The sequence below is a fragment of the Hyperolius riggenbachi genome, chromosome 10 (assembly GCF_040937935.1).
Source record: "Hyperolius riggenbachi isolate aHypRig1 chromosome 10, aHypRig1.pri, whole genome shotgun sequence".
Lineage (NCBI taxonomy): Eukaryota > Metazoa > Chordata > Amphibia > Anura > Hyperoliidae > Hyperolius > Hyperolius riggenbachi.
The window spans coordinates 30210666-30227830 of record NC_090655.1 but is presented as its reverse complement, the minus strand read 5'-3'; the positions used below and the strand labels follow the sequence as shown (position 1 = coordinate 30227830).

The window sequence follows — 17165 nt, the reverse complement described above, 5'->3', positions numbered from 1 at the left end:
AGAAGTGTGACCCGCTTACTGCAATGAATCCCATGGATCCATTGCAGCGTGATAAGTGTGATCAGCTCCTATTTATAAGATAGGAGCTGTTCACTGTCAGTTTAGCGGTGAGTGGAGAATGGACAAAAAAAATGTCTGTTCTCTGCTCTAGTGGAAACACAGCCTGACTTATTTTCATGTCCTCTGGTAGAAAGTGGTTGTGCACTGACATAGTGTGGACAGATTTTCAGTAGCAATTTGCAGAGCACGTTGAGCAATTCATTTCAGGCAGGGAACACACCGCGAAAATGCACATAATGCAAGTCAATGGGCCGCATGTAAAAACGCATATACTTGCGTTTTGCAATGTGCGTTTTTAAAAATGCTGGTTTTATTGCATATTTTTCAAAAAGGCACATGATGAAATCGTTATGTCATCGTCAATGGTGATGCAGAGGTGTTGCGTTTTAGTGTGTTTGCATGCGTTTTTATATGCGTATTATGGTAGAGAACAGAGGCGCCAAAAGGATAAAAACAATATTTAAAAGTTTTAAAATTATTGCTTAGGAGGCAGTGGTGGACTCACCTCCCACAAGCAGACACAACAACTGTGTATTCACAAAAGGGACATTTATTGGTATACTCCAAATAAGGTTGCAACGCGTTTCGCAGGTCAAACCCGCTTCATCAGGCAATTACAGGAAGGAGCACACAACAGCAGTATGTCCAGATAGCACCTGGCGCCTCAGTGATCTATACTTTTCCTAACATTGGCTAAGAGTACTGAATACACTATAAATCATATAGGAATGTAGACTGGATCTAATTGTAATGCTGGGTACACACGATACGTTTTTCCACTCGATTTTCCATCCAATCGTTTCTTCCGCTCGTTTTTCTTATCTTTTGCTATTCACTTCTATGAGAAATCGACCCAAAAAACGCTCGGAAGGAATATCGGACTTGTCGGAAATTATCTATCGAACCCATCTATCGAGCGGAAAAATGTATGGTGTATTCCCAACATAATACTTAGTTACTTGAGATAAGTTAACTTAAAAACAATGACAACTTCACAATAAAAATAGAATATTTCTGACACTATTCCCAATTAATCTAATGATTTGGATCGATACAGCTTGATGCGTCCCAGGTAATGGCTCAGCTTTTGGCAGCTCTCATCCAGGAATGGGATTGGATAAGATATACATAAAAAAGAACTGGTCATTATTAGTATCAATTTCGCTACTGAGGTTGTATTCACAGTTCAGCGCAGCTCTGATTACTTTGGCAATAACTTTATCACTACCTATCACACCTAAATGATCTATATATTGTTTTTATTTTACACATGTTTACTTTGTAGTCCTGTATTGAATTCTCTGGGGGAGGAGGGGGGTTTGTCATTCATTTTCAACTCCTTTTTATCAGCTCAGAGAGGAATAAACAGTGTTTATTTATCTAAATATATCTAGGATTTTGTAGAGAGGATAGTGCATTGTTCCCACTTGTTGTCGTCCGACGTGCGGCCAGCGGGAGTGGACAGTGTAGTGTCCGGTCCGATGGTCCGCTGTGGTCCGGCTGGAGCTTGGGGCGGATGCTCTCCCCCATAGGCTATATGGGAGAATGCATCCGCCTACCTGGGATTATCACGGACTGCTCAGAAGTGTGACCGGCTTACTGCAATTAATCCCATGGATCCATTGCAGCGTGATAAGTGTGATCAGCTCCTATTTATAAGATAGGAGCTGTTCACTGTCAGTTTAGCGGTGAGTGGAGAATGGACAAAAAAAATGTATGTTCTCTGCTCTAGTGGAAACACAGCCTGACTTATTTTCATGTCCTCTGGTAGGAAGTGGTTGTGCACTGACATAGTGTGGACAGATTTTCAGTAGCAATTTGCAGAGCACGTTGAACAATTCATTTCAGGCAGGGAACACGCTGCGAAAATGCACATAATGCAAGTCAATGGGCCGCATGTAAAAACGCATATACTTGCGTTTTGCAATGTGCGTTTTTAAAACTGCTGGTTTTGTTGCATATTTTCCAAAAAGGCATATGAAATCGTTATGTCATCGTCAATGGTGACACAGAGGTATTGCATGCAAAGCATGCAAAAAAAAAAAAGCATGCAAAACGCATATGCGTTTTGTAAATGCAAACCGCAAACACATTAAAACGCACGCAAAACACAAGAACAAAGCATGTGCGAGAAAAAAAATGCAAAACGAAAACGCACAAACACATATGCAGAAAAACGCGACCTTTTCCACACTGCTAAGTGTACACCTAGCCTCGCTGAGTGCCTACAGAAGGGATCAGCATCCAATATCATGGTATTGATCAGTTTGGGGAAAGCCAAAGGATTTGCTAGTATGGGTTTTTTTTTTGGTATGTTTTTGGGTTGTGGGAGTGGCTAAAACGCCAAAAGAAACCATTATGGATTCCATTAGCACATGAAGGTGATGGATAAGTGAACATCGATGTGCACAGAAATGTCAACTTTCTACATCCATTTATTTTTACATATCATCTTTTTTAAAGCGGACCTGAACTCTTGCTCAGGACAGAAGGAAAACATAGAGAAATCCACCCTGTATGTATTCACAGAGTTTAGCCTTACTCATCTGTGACTAATCACCACGGTAATTTGATCTCTCAACTGTGTCAGCTGGTTGCCTCGGCAAAGCAGCTAATTTGTAAACACAGGATGTTAACCCTTATCTGCTTCCATGAAAGCAGGAAGTGGACACACTGCAGATTTATTATTGCAGGATTTGTATCATCTGTTACTATGGTTATTATGCTGTTGCTAATCTTTTGGAGCAGAGAGGAAGTTCTGAGTTCAGGCCCGCAGCAGGTTTATTCTGTTGTATTTTCTTTTTCAGCTTCTCACCAAAGATGTGAGGCATCGACTGGGGTGCCAAGAAGGGAAAGTGTTAGAGCTCAAGCGACATCCCTTCTTCAGGGCTATAAACTTTAAGAGGTTGGAAGCGGGAATAATGGATCCTCCTTTTGTACCAGACGTGAGTAGTTCTCCATGTGAGCCTGACATTGCTAAAGGGACATATGGATATTATGGAGGGCATTATATGCAAATAACTTCCTGCCACCAATCAGAACACAAGCTACTTTCTACTTCCTGACACCTCTGTCCCTCCCATGTGCTCCGCAGTCGGGAAGGGTTATTATGTATATGTGATCACATGACACATGCTCATGCCACACCAAGCATAGGATATTCCATACACTAAGCCACAAGCTGCAGATTCTGAAACAGTTCTACTTAGACACATCTATAGATGCTGATTATGCCTCAAAGGATACATTTCTGACTGGTCAAAGGGCACTATGGCGACAAATTGTAAAATTTAAAATATGTGCAAACATAAACAAATAAGTATGTTTCTTCCAGAGTAAAATGAGCCATACATTACTTTTCTCCTATGTTGCTGTCACTTACAGTAGGTAGTAGAAGCCTGACAGAATCGACAGGTTTTGGACTAGTCCATCTCTTTATAGGGGATTCTCCGGGATATATTTATTTTCAAAAGCACTTAGTGAATGGCAGTTGCTCTGTCCAACTGCCAAAAAACTGTGTAGGGAGCAGGACACTGGCCAGCATCATTGTTTAAATCCTTTTTAGGGAATATCTTTATAAAGAATAAAAGCCTTGCTGAGAATTCCCCATCAAGAGATGGACTAGTCCAATCTCGCTTCTGTCAGATCGCTTCTACTACCTACTGTAAGTGACAGCAACATAGGAGAAAAGTCATTTATGGCTCAGTTTAATCTGGCAGAAACGTACTTCTTATTTGTTTATGTTTACGCATATTTTACATTTTACAATTTTTCACCATAGTGCCCCATTAAAGTGTACCCGAGGTGACATGTGGCATGCTGAGATAAACATGTATATGTACAGAACAAAACATAAAAATAACCAGGGTGTTTTACTTGTTTTATTTTGCTGCACCAAAGAGTTAATTTCTAGGCATGGAGGTGACAGCTTCTGTCTTGTTGGTACCTTGTCGGGAGTATAGTAAACATAACTGATGAGCTAATTACAGCCATAAAAGTTTTCCTGGCAGAATACAACTTCTGAGAGCAGAGGGAGATAAAATACTATTGATATTTTTCTAACTCTGATACACCTAATAGGCTGCCATTTTGTAAATGTTTAAATATAAACCTATTTTGTAAATGCTTAAAGGGGAACTGAAGAGAGAGGTATATGGAGGCTGTCATGTTTATTTCCTTTTAGACAATACCAGTTGCCTGGCAGCCCTGCTGATCCTCTGCCTCTAATACTATTAGCCATAGCCCCTGAACAAGCATGCAGCAGATCAGGTGTTTCAGTGGTTCAGACTTATAAGTCTGATCTGACAAGACTAGCTGCATGCTTGTTTCTGGTTTTAATCAGATACTACTGCAGAGAAATAGACCAGCAGGGCTGCCAGGCAACTGGTATTGATTAAAAGGAAATAAACATGACAGCCTCCATATACCTCTCTCTTCAGTTCCCCTTTAAATATAAAAGAAAACCCTGGGATACTTAAAAAGTCATTTTTAGGAGTGGGAGGATAAGCATAATTGTTTATCTCATCAGTTTACTGATGAGATATTCAATGTATTTATTTTCCTACTCTTAAAAATGACTTTTTTAGATATCCCATAGTTTTCGTTTATATTTAAGCATTTACAAAGTGGATTGAATGTTTTATTGTCTCTGCACAATGGCAGCCTATTAAGTGTCCCAGAGTTAAAATACATGAACTATTGACCTTTTTCTATCTCTCCCTTGCCCTCAGAAGTTGTATTCTGCCAGGAAAATATTTATGGTTGTAATTTGCGTATCAGTGAAGTTTACTATATTCTGGATAAGGTATCAAACAAGACAGAAGATGTCACTTGCATGCCTGAAAATTCACTCTTTTCAGGCACCAAAATAAAAAAAGAAAAAACAGCCTGAATATTGATTTACACGGTACACATGTTTAGCTCATCATGCCACATGTCCCCTTGGGTACACCTGATCTGACATACCTGACCTAAGGCAAAGCTACCTAATGTAAACACAAATGTTCATCCTGGATCCACATACCTCTGTGCGTTGTTCGTTCCGCTCCTCGTCCCCCCCCAACCCCCGTAATCACTCCTCCGAAAATTTGACTTTTGGCCCAAGTCTAATTTTCAGACAGGCTTGCCTCAATGTTCTCTTCCATCCCCTCCTGTTAAAGTGTACCAGAGCTGTTATAAATGAAAAGATTTATACATACCTGGGGCTTCCTCCAGCCTCATACGCACGGATCGTTCCCACGTGGCTGTCCTCAGTCTACTCGCAGCTCCGATACCGGGTCCTCGCAGTTCCGTCAGTTGGAACCAGTCTGGCATAAAAGAAGTGCGCCCTCTATTTCTCCAGCAAATGCTGGAGAGATACGCAAAGAGCGCACTTCTCCTGCGTAGACTTGCCCATCTGACGGAAGTGACCCGGTATCGGAGCTGCGAGAAGGCTGAGGACGGCGGCGTGGGAGCCATCTGTGCATATGGGGCTGGAGGAAGCCCCAGGTATGTATAAAACGTTTTATTTATAACACCTCTGGTTTCCTTTAAGGGGAGTGAAAAAGGACGAGAAAGAGGAGGAAATGGGAGGTTGATAGAAGGGATCTTTGCAGCGAGTCTGCCTCTTCCTGTCTTAAAATTTGACTTTATACAAAAGTTTAATTTTTCAAGGAGTGATTACAGGGATAGGCTGAAGAAGAAACCTGATTCTCCACACAGCAGTAAGATTTTTGTGCGCAGGTAGTGCACTGCACTTTTATCGGTACTAGCGCAGGGGGAGCACGATCCACCAACCTATTAGCACCACACACGTTACACATGAGTTGCTATGGTAACACGCGTTTCCATAGCAACATGCACTTAACTCTGTTAATGTGTGTGATGCTTATTGCGTAACGGACCATTAATACTGGCAGTGCACTGCCTCTGTACGGCAATCCTACTGCTGTTTGGTAAATCGGGGAGTGTAGGGGGCAATGCACAGAGTATGTGGATCCAGCATGTACTTACCTTTGTGCTCACCTTAGGTAGGTTTGCCTGGGGTTAGGTGAACTATAAAGGAGAACTCTATAAAGTGTGTGGGAATTTGGCTTTGAATGGGAATTATATGTGTAATTTGTACTTTTAAGCTGCAAACATTTTAACGTCACTTACACTTTCTCCAGTGCCGGCTGTACAAAAAATGATATTTCAGTAAGTTAGAGATAACCAAGGCAAGTGGTTGCCAGTTCCAAAGATAATATTGTTAAAGTTAACTTGCAGTGGTTTTAAATACTAAAAATAATTTTAACCCTTTGGGGACCGTCCATTTTACAGGCAGGGGGGGTCAGGCAGCCGGATCCCAAGTATAGCATGGTGGGCATGGTGTCCCCTCTGTAGCCTGGTGTTCACCGAAATGCCAGCAGCCTTTACTCATCTCCCAGGCACCAGCAATGAGCAGCTCTAGCCCCCTCCGCTCTGGCCGGCATCCTCACTCGCACTGCCGTTAAGTTCCAGGTCGCGGCTTGATGACGTCATCAAGCCGGGCCCCGACACTTACGTCAGAGCGAGCGGGGATGCCGGCAAGAGCGGAGGGGGGTGACGATCGCTGGGGGAACGTCAGGAAGGTGAGTGGATCCTCTTCTTCCCCTCCCACCGCCGCAGCTGTAATAGTGATCAATATGATCTGCCGGCGATCGTAGTGATCATGTGATCAGGAGCCAATCGCACCACAAGTGCAACATAGGATTCACTACTGGTGTTCCCCAAAAGGTTAAAGTGTAACTGTTGGGCATAAAATCCCAAACCAATTCTCTATTTCTATGTGTTAAATAAGTAAAAATGATGCTAAAAGGCAATCCAACATTTCAATCTTACTTTCCTTTTCCAGAAGAATAAATCAGTCCCCATGCCCCTGGCTCTTATTTCGTACATCTGCCACAAAAGAGAAGTTGCAGTGCATGCCTGGGTTTTTTTCCCTTTACTTTCCACCCCTTCTTGTTAGACGCAGCTTATTCAGCCTGATTGGCTGAAGCATCTACTCCTCCCACTCCTGTTCCCTCTGATTGGCCGCCTTAGTGTGCCACCGTCCGACCTTCCCGCACTGCAGTCGCATGCATGGGCATCCCTGCCGCATCTATGGGCACCCCCATACTGCCGCATCCATGGGAAAGCCCCACACACACTGCTGCCACATCCATGGGCATCCCCCTGCATCCACCCTCTACACCGCAGCATCCACCCTCCTCCCTGCAGCATTACAGATTGCAGCAGGGAGGAATAAAGGCAGCGCACACAGACTCACCTCATCATAGTTCCAGGCGCTGGAGTTCCCATCTATACTCTCTGCACTACCGCCGCCCTGTACGGCAGTAGTGTAGAGAGTATAGCCGGGAACTCCAGCACCTGGAACCATGAGTAGGTGAGCCTGTGTGCGCTGCCTTTATTCCGCTCTGCTGCGATCTGTGATGCTGCGGGGAGTAAGGGAGGAAATTACATCAGGATTGGCTTTAGCCTGAGGGACCCAAGATAACCCCTGCCAGGAACTGAATTCTCCTTATTTACTATTAAGATTCACTGAAATCAAAACGTGGACAGTGCAATACATCTGTTATGTACTTATTTACTTACAAATGTGTGTTTTTTTCCTGGCATAGTATGACTGATATCTCCTCTTTAAGAAGTATTTTTTGTTTTCCGTAGTTTAATGGTAAAGAAGATTGGCTGCTATTCAGTCTTGAAAGTAGGAAGTTTGGCTTTGCCTTGGAAACAGAACACTGCTGCTCCCATCCTTGACCAGCTAGTGGGAAAAGTGGGTGGCAAACCACGTCACTTGCTGGGCGGGAATGAGTGAAGCTGCTTTCGAGATGGGACAGGGCCAATGTTTTTCACTATGGCAAATAGGCAACCCTTATTAAAATACTAAGTAATAAAGTTTTGTAAGCTTATTAGTATGGCTTCATGTTTATTTTCAATACTTAAAACCACTATGGGTATACTTTAAATAGGAACTTTACCAAAAGATAGTAGAAGGAAGGGGGGGGGGGATAAATCACCACATTGCAAAGTTAAAAAATAGAAGATAGAGCAAGAAATGATTTACACTCGCCGTCTAATTTCTTTATACAGTAGCAGTAAAAAGTATCTTTTGAGCAAGGCATCATTCACATCAGGCAATGCTTCCTGGGAAAAGCAAACTCAAAACTGGTGTGTGTGTTTTTTATAGGGCAGGGCAGCTGTAACCAACACCTCCAATCTCATCTTATTGATTGAACTCCAGCTGGTTGACACCTCACTCCAGTTAGCTCTTGGAGATGTCATTAGTCTAAAGGCACGTACACACGTCGGATTCCTGCACAAAACGGGTTGTCAGACCCGCCCGCGGGGCGGCAGTTCTAGCTACAGTTTCCCTGTGTGTACAGTCTGTCGGCAGGCTGATAAGGCTGGTTTTGACAGATCCACTGAAAGCCTGCCGACAGACTGTACACACAGGAAAACTGTCGCTAGACCGTGACGACCCTTCGTTTAAAATAAATCAGGAGTGTGTACGCGCCTTAAGGGTTCGCCTACTTTTTGCACCTGCACTGTGAATGCTCATATGGTGTGTGTTCAATTAAACATTTAATTGTTTGAGTGGTATTAGTTTAAGCAGACTGTGTTTGTCTAATGTTGTGACTTAGATAAAGATCAGATCACAGTTTATGACCAGTTTGTGCAGAAATCCATATAACTCCAAAGGGTTCACATTCTTTTTACTGCTACTGAATATGCACAGACGGAGATATTGCTTCCTTGGCATTTGGAAACAGCTGTTATTTTCCAAAATGAAGCAAGGTTCACAGACAGGGAACTGTCAGGACCATGGCCCTGACATCACATGGTGGGAGGGGTTTCACCACAATATCTATTCGAGAATAGGTAAAAGGCTTTCCCATGGGGAAGGGAGTATTGAGTTCTGATTGGGATAAAGTTCAACCCTGAATTAAAGTTAATATAGAATGGTTGGGATTTAATTGGGAAGAACTGTTTATGGGTGGTAACCAGGGCTGGGCCACGGCAGAGGTGAGAGAGGCTCCAGCCTCAGGGCGCAGTGTAGGAGGGGGAGCACAACTCACTCAGCTATCATTACATGGCAAGGGTATACATGGCAGTGAATACAAGCCAGATAACTAGAGATGAAGGTGTTGGGGGCCCTGGGGCATCTCTTAGTCTAATAGCAATCAGTGTGTGACGGCTGGGGTGGGAGGGATGGAGGGGAGCACTTTGGTGTCTCAGCCTTGGGTGTTGGAGGACCTTGTCCCGGCTCTGATGGTAACACAATGGGAGGGGTGAAGCAGATTCCTAAAGTTCATTTAAACACAAGCCTTGAACACCCATAAGCTAAAATGCCTGCTTTCATTAGTCTTTAAAAGATGACCACAAGCATGGGAAATACTTGCAGTGACTGATATAACCAAAGGGATCATTTAACGCATTTCTAGAGTTCTCCTTTATTTTTACCTGTGCACAAACTCCCCCCTACAGCCTCTGGGGTTTGCCTCACAGAACTGTCAATTGTTAACATTTGGTGATTTAGCTTCACTCACAGAGAAGATATTTATGGACCCCAGTTCAGCAGAGGCCACGATACTAGTGACAGTGGTCTTTACACACAACTCAGTTCTATCACCTGACAGCTACGTGAGGTTTCCACATTAGTTACACATTGTTATATAATCCCATAAATGTGAGTGTGGGAAGAATGGTGATTTTTGCACTCTCCTGTGGTTCCTGCTCTGCCCCAGCCTCGAGCCGTCTACTGCAAGGACGTCCTGGACATTGAGCAGTTCTCCACTGTGAAGGGCGTGAACTTGGACCAAACAGATGACCACTTCTACAGCAAATTCTCCACTGGCTCAGTGTCTATCCCTTGGCAGAACGAGGTGAGGGGACCCCACACCAGACTCACACAACTGTGCTACTGTATATATATATAGAGAGAGATGATAGCAACACACAACATAAGGTATTGCCTTCTTCAGGACAATGGACAGCGATATACAGATCATTAAGGGGTGGCAATGCCTAGGAAAACTCATGGAGAAACACGTGATCAGTTTGCTCAGCTTGTAGAATTGTAAGGTTCTGATTTGCTGTGATGCCTTCCTGGTTTAGCACATGATTAGGGCCAGCAAATCAGAGCCTTACAAATCTATCAGCTGATCAAACTGGTCACATGCTTCTCCATGAGTTCTCCTAAGCATTGCCATCTCTACAGATCATTGTCTTTGTAAGCTAGTGATTATTATTGTCATTTATTTATAAAACGCTAACATATTACGTGGCACTGTAAAATAGATACAGGGTGCGGATAACGTAGCTTTATTCATAAAAAGTACAAAGAATGAGAACCTACGTAGTCCAGCTTACTGTCCAATGCCAGTCCTCAAGGGCCGGGGCCCTAACACATTTTTGGCAAAGCTCAAATGAATTGATGGAACTGAATTAAGAGAGATGTGGTTTATCAAGTAGAAAACATTTCTCAATTTCTCAGTCTATCCTAAACACAATATATTAGTAGGACAATGGCCTTTGAGTACTGGAGTTGGACATCCCTAGGCGGTAGGAGAACATAAAATACAATATGTAGGGGAAATGGAACTGTGGATAATTGGAGATTCTAAGGAGGGAGATGAACGTGGGTAGGAGAGTTTAGCCTATTAGCAGCTTTAATAGAGTTATCTTGTTTGAGATAAGTGCACTTTTGACATCAGTCGGCAGAACTCGTGCTGTAAATTCTTGATATGCTTTGATCTCTCTCTACTAGCAGAAAATATAAAAACTGAAAGCAGAAGTCCCCTGTTATTGTCTCACACTGCCACCTAGTGACAACTGGCCATAAATACACATTACAGCAGTGCTAATTAGAAGCAAGGAAATATAAAAAGTAAGAAATTAAAACATGTGCTAAAATAAATTGGCCTGGAGCACTTGCAAGCCTCTAAATAAATTGGCTGCTAAAGGGGAAGGGCCCTTTCACATGGGCAGTTGAACCGTGTGCCCAGCAATCAGTTACCAGGCAGTAAAATTGCTGTGCGCAGATAGTACACTGCAATTTTACCAGTGTTTGTACAAGTGACATTGAGCTGGGTCTACGGGATCAATTCCGTAATGAGATAAATAGCTGTGTATTTAGTACCAGTTGTAATTAGAACATGCCTGCATTCCATGTTTCTTTTTTTCTTTTTCTTTTACTACAAGGGTTATTAACCCAGTGCTGTAAATTACAGTTTCTCTGCACTCGGTTATGTCAATGCATAATTGTACCTGATAACTAATTAGAGATCATAAAGTCTGTGTGTAACTATGGCACACATTCATAGCAGTTGGTAAAAGGAAAGAAGTTCAATAGGCCACCATTACTCTGCTATATAGCAGACCCCTCTAGTTGCTTAAAGGGTGTTTATATTTATTTATCCTACTCTCTCGCTAAGACGATTAATACTGTAGGCAGTACAGGTACACTGGCGAAACAATAGGGGAAGCAGCCCCCGGGCCCCCTTGGGGCCCGCTCATGGTCGTTTTGGGGGGCTGGAGGGGTCACAGCATGAGGGGAGAGCTTGGTAGCACATCGGCGGGGAGGGGGGACGGTCCCCCCCTCCCTCACCTCGGGCTCTCCCCTCTGCGCTCCCCTCCTGCATCTATGTAAGTGGCAGCGGCAGCAGCTATAATTACCTCCATTCACCACGGAGGTTGCGGATCTGCAAGGGCTTCACATTACTTCCTGTTAAAACAGGAAGTAATGTGAAGCCCTTGCAGATCGGCGACCTCTGGTGGTGAATGGAGGTAATTATAGCTGCTGCTGCCGCCACTGCTGCTGCCACTTACATAGATGCAGGAGGGGAGCGCAGAGGGGAGACCGTCCCCCCTCCCCACCAACGTGCTACCAAGCTCTCCCCTCATGCTGCGACCCCTCCAGCCCCCCTAAACTGTCCATGAGCGGGCCCCAGGGTGTGGGGGGCGCTCAAATTCTTGCAGGGGGGCCCGGAGACTTCTAGTTACGCAGACTTCTAGTCCAGGTAGCACCTGTTTTAGAAGTTATGATTAAAAGTGATATTTATTAAACTATTACCTCTCACCAGAAGCATAAATATGTGTATTAACAACTGATATATAACTGACATCAACTGATACATTTCAGTTCTGACAAAATCTTGTCAAACTGTGAGGTCTCTTGCACACAACATGTGATTTAGATTTTTTTATCTGATCCGATTTGTGATTCCGATTAAAAAACGTACTGCATGCTGCTACATTTTTTAATCAGAATCAAAAATCGGATGTATTAAAAAAAATCTGAATTGCATGTAGTGTGCAAGAGGCCTAAGGCGTCATTGTATGAAGAAAATGGTGAACTTCTGAGAGGAACTGACGGTGAGGTAAGTATTGAATATTCTTTTGCAAGTACATGGTGTGTTTATTTTAAATAATTTTACCCAGTAGCGGAATATAACCTTGCATTTCAACTTTGCTCTAAAACATTATATACAGTATATTATATGCAACCAGCATTTTTTTTTTTTTTTACTAGACCAGCATTGGAAGGGTTACACAGAGCTTTAAAATTCCTGGAGATTTATGCAGACGCATCCGAAGCTGACATAGATACATTTTGTTTACATAAATGTATCTAAGTGTGGAATGTGACTCACTCTCTCTGACTGAGAAGGAGCTGGAGGACAGCCAAAGAGTGTGTAACATTTCTCAATAGATACATTTAACTAAATAGAATGTAACAATCTGAACTTCTGCATATCTCTCCACGGAACTTTAAACCTCTGTGTTTAACCCTTCCAATGCTGGTCTAGTAAAAAAAAAAATGCTTTTTGCATATAATATGCTGTAAATAATGTTTTAGAGCAAAGTTGAAATGCAGGGTTATATTCCGCTTTAAGGAAATAAATGCACTTGTTGTCATGTGCAGCACTGAAATGTATTGATAACATATCCAGGCGTCCCGGATATTATTACAGCATTCTCCCTGCACAAGTTACAACAACAACAACAAATAACATTTGTAAAGCAAAATGGCTCAGACCAATAATTGGTTGATTGGAAAGTAGTGGAATAGAGGAAGAATTCTGTAAGTCTGGAAAGGCCAGGCTAAACAGGTGGCTTTTCAATCTTGATTTGAATAACTCCGGGGATGGGGCTGTCTTTACTGCCCCCGTTACTGCAATTAAAACCTTTTAGCAGTCTTTACTATAATCTGATATGAAACACTTTGCCAACAGGCCTCACCAATATGTACAATGTTTGGTCTGTATGACCTTTGTTTCTGTTCTGAAAAAGTATGGCCATCTGCTACTTCAGACTCAGAAAAGACAATAGATAGTTACATAGTTACATAGTTATTTTGGTTGAAAAAAAGACATACGTCCATCGAGTTCAACCAGTATAAAGTACAACACCAGCCTGCTCCCTCACATATCCCTGTTGATCCAGAGGAAGGCAAAAAAACCCTTACAAGGCATGGTCCAATTAGCCCCAAAAGGGAAAAATTCCTTCCCGACTCCAGATGGCAATCAGATAAAATCCCTGGATCAACATCATTGGGCATAACCTAGTAATTGTAGCCATGGATGTCTTTCAACGCAAGGAAAGCATCTAAGCCCCCTTTAAATGCAGGTATAGAGTTTGCCATAACGACTTCCTGTGGCAATGCATTCCACATCTTAATCACTCTTACTGTAAAGAACCCTTTCCTAAATAAATGACTAAAACGTTTTTCCTCCATGCGCAGATCATGTCCTCTGGTCCTTTGAGAAGGCCTAGGGACAAAAAGCTCATCCGCCAAGCTATTATATTGCCCTCTGATGTATTTATAAATGTTAATTAGTGATGAGTGGACAGATTGTGCAAGCAATTGGTAAATCGTTTTTATCAGTGACTAGTGTCTGAATTGACATCAGGGTCTTTGCTGATCCCCCTCACGGTATATCTCCAGTGGGGTGTAGCGATCTCATTCAGTCTCAGATACTATAAACATTTTTGTCGCTAAACTAATCCTCCACAAGTGTCCATTCAATAGGTAAATGTACACATAGAATATGTCAATACATTTAGGTATATCAGCTGTTTCCCCCTTTGGGGGGGGGGGGGGGGTCAGTGATGAATAGAGTAGTCCCTTGGCATATACGCACAGTATAAACCCCATAGGGGTCAAATACATACAGGTATATCTCCTTCATAGAAGGTAAACTGGGGTATAAGAAAAATTAGTGCAGAAGAGTGCATAAATACACACAGTATATATAGAGTTGGGTCGAACGGTTCGCCTGCGAACGGTTCCGTGCGAACTTCCGTGGTTCGCGTTCGCGTCCCGCAGGCGAACCTTTGCGGAACTTCGGTTCGCCCCATAATGCACATGGAGGGTCAACTTTGACCCTCTACATCACAGTCAGCAGGCCCAGTGTAGCCAATTAGGCTACACTAGCCCTACACTAGCCCCTGGAGCCCCACCCCCTTATATAAGGCAGGCAGCGGCGGCCATTACGGTCACTCGTGTGCCTGCATTAGTGAGAGTAGGGCGAGCTGCTGCAGACTGTCTCTCATAGGGAAAGATTAGTTAGGCTTAGCTTGTTCCTGGCTGCATACCTGTTCTGTGAACCCAACACTGCATACCTGTTCTGTGAACCCACCACTGCATACCTGTACTGTGAACCCACCACTGCATACCTGTTCTGTGAACCCAACACTGCATACCTGTTCTGTGAACCCACCACTGCATACCTGTACTGTGAACCCACCACTGCATACCTGTACTGTGAACCCACCACTGCATACCTGTACTGTGAACCCACCACTGCATACCTGTTCTGTGAACCCAATACTGCATACCTGTTCTGTGAACCCACCACTGCATACCTGTACTGTGAACCCACCACTGCATACCTGTACTGTGAACCCACCACTGCATACCTGTACTGTGAACCCACCACTGCATACCTGTTCTGTGAACCCAACACTGCATACCTGTTCTGTGAACCCACCACTGCATACCTGTTCAGTGAACCCGCCACTGCATACCTGTTCAGTGAACCTGCCACTGCATACCTGTTTTGTGAACCCACCACTGCATACCTGTTCTGTGAACCCACCACTGCATACCTGTTGTGTTCAGTGAACCTGCCACTGCATACCTATTCTGTTCAGTGGACCCGCCACTGTATACCTGTTCAGTGAACCCGCCACTGCATACCTGTTGTGTTCAGTAAACCTGCCACTGCATACCTGTTCTGTGAACCCGCCACTGCATACCTGTTCTGTTCAGTGGACCCGCCACTGCATACCTGTTGTGTTCAGTGAACCCGCCACTGTATACCTGTACTGTTCAGTGAACCCGCCACTGCATACCTGTACTGTTCAGTGAACCCGCCACTGCATACCTGTTCTGTTCAGTGAACCTGCTTCATTGTGGTCAGACCAAATTTGATCAGCTGGACAGTCACTGTTCTGTCATTCAGCTACATCAGCCAGGCGACCATATGGGCTGTAAAGCCACCAAAACCTGCACTCTCGCCATGGTGCGCACCAGTCCAGCACGGCCGTCACTACACAAACAGCTGTTTGCGGTGCGTTACACGGTGAGTTTGGTGTGTCAGTGTGAAGCAGTACCTTAATTACACTACCTGATTGATGTATACACATGCAAGATGTTTTAAAGCACTTTAGGCCTGTCATTTAGCATTCAATGTGATTTCTGCCCTTAAAACGCTGCTTTGCGTCAAATCCAGATTTTTCCCGGGGACTTTTGGCGTGTATCCCACTCCGCCATGCCCCCCTCCAGGTGTTAGACCCCTTGAAACATCTTTTCCATCACTTTTGTGGCCAGCATAATTTTTTTTTCCAAAGTTCGCATCCCCATTGAAGTCTATTGCGGTTCGCGAACTTTAACGCGAACCGAACCTTCCGCGGAAGTTCGCGAACCCGGTTCGCGAACCTAAAATCGGAGGTTCGGCCCAACTCTAAGTATATACAGTGCCACAGTTTTGACCCCTATGGTAAGGCCTGTTGGCAAAGCGTTACATGTGATTTTGCCAGTACTATTCTTCGGTAGTGAAGCATATAATCTGATATAACCCAGGTTTGCAGGGGCGTAGCAATAGGGGGTGCAGAGGTAGCGACCGCACCGGGGCCCTTGGGCCAGAGGGGCCCCGAAGAGTCCACCCTCTATTACAGTATTAGCTCTCTATTGGTCCTGTGCTGGTAATTATCACTTCTATAGATGCTTTGAATAGTAGTAATCCTTAACACACTGTTCCCAATCCCCTTCTTGCACCTCTGACACTGTGGTTGTCCTTGGCAAGTTTTGGTGCGCTGTATCAATTGCTATGTATAAAGTTCTTGGGGGGGCCCCATGTAAAACCTGCACCAGGGCCCACAGCTCCTTAGCTACGCCACTGCAGGTTTGGCCACCCAGTACGAGTTTTTATAATTGCAGTAGGTGCTGGTCTGGATCACACAGACTCTCCGCTGTTGTCCAGCCACAGGAAATCAGACATATCCCCTCCAGCTTCCTACCACTAGGTGGTGTCATCGCAGGCCTATCTGTAACACTGTGTTCTGCTGCTTTCTCTGCTGCAGATGATTGAGACTGAATGCTTCAAAGAACTGAACGTTTTTGGCCCGAATGGCACCCTGTCCCCTGACCTGAACCGGAGTCACCCACCTGAACCGCCCAGGAAGAGCTTACTGCACCGGATTTTTAAACGTCAGGTGAGAAGCATGGTGTGTGAGTGTTGCAGAGGTTTTACTAAATAGAGATCGGGCTTCATTTACTAAGGTGTCTCCTCAGATCTCTAAGCATTTACGATGTAGAGACCACTAGGCCTCTTTCAGGTGGGAGGCTGAACTGCCCGACAAGCGTGCACCACCCAGTCCAGTGTCACATCTGCCATCCACGAGCGCCATTCGGGTGCAATTTAGCGCTTTAGCAGCCAAATAAAGTAAAACTGCCGGAAGCTTTGGAAGTGCCCAAGTGCTTCTGAAGATGAGCGGCTCTGTACTGCACATGCACGAGTACGCTCTCTCACACACTCGCGCATGCGCAGTATGAGCTGTCCATCTTCGGGAGTACTAGGGCTGAGTAGAAGACTGCCTGAAGA

General features: G+C 44.1%; 1 protein-coding gene across 2 annotated transcripts in view; it reads left to right on the top strand.

Moving 5' to 3' along the window:
• The window catches only part of GRK5 (G protein-coupled receptor kinase 5), a 62153-nt gene that overhangs the window by 41518 nt on the left and 3470 nt on the right, over window positions 1–17165 (top strand). For both annotated transcript variants that reach the window (XM_068258861.1, XM_068258862.1), the window contains 3 exons: window positions 2868–3005; window positions 9804–9941; window positions 16645–16776. In XM_068258861.1, the coding sequence (XP_068114962.1) occupies window positions 2868–3005; window positions 9804–9941; window positions 16645–16776 (408 nt within the window). The remainder of the gene's footprint in view (window positions 1–2867; window positions 3006–9803; window positions 9942–16644; window positions 16777–17165) is intronic.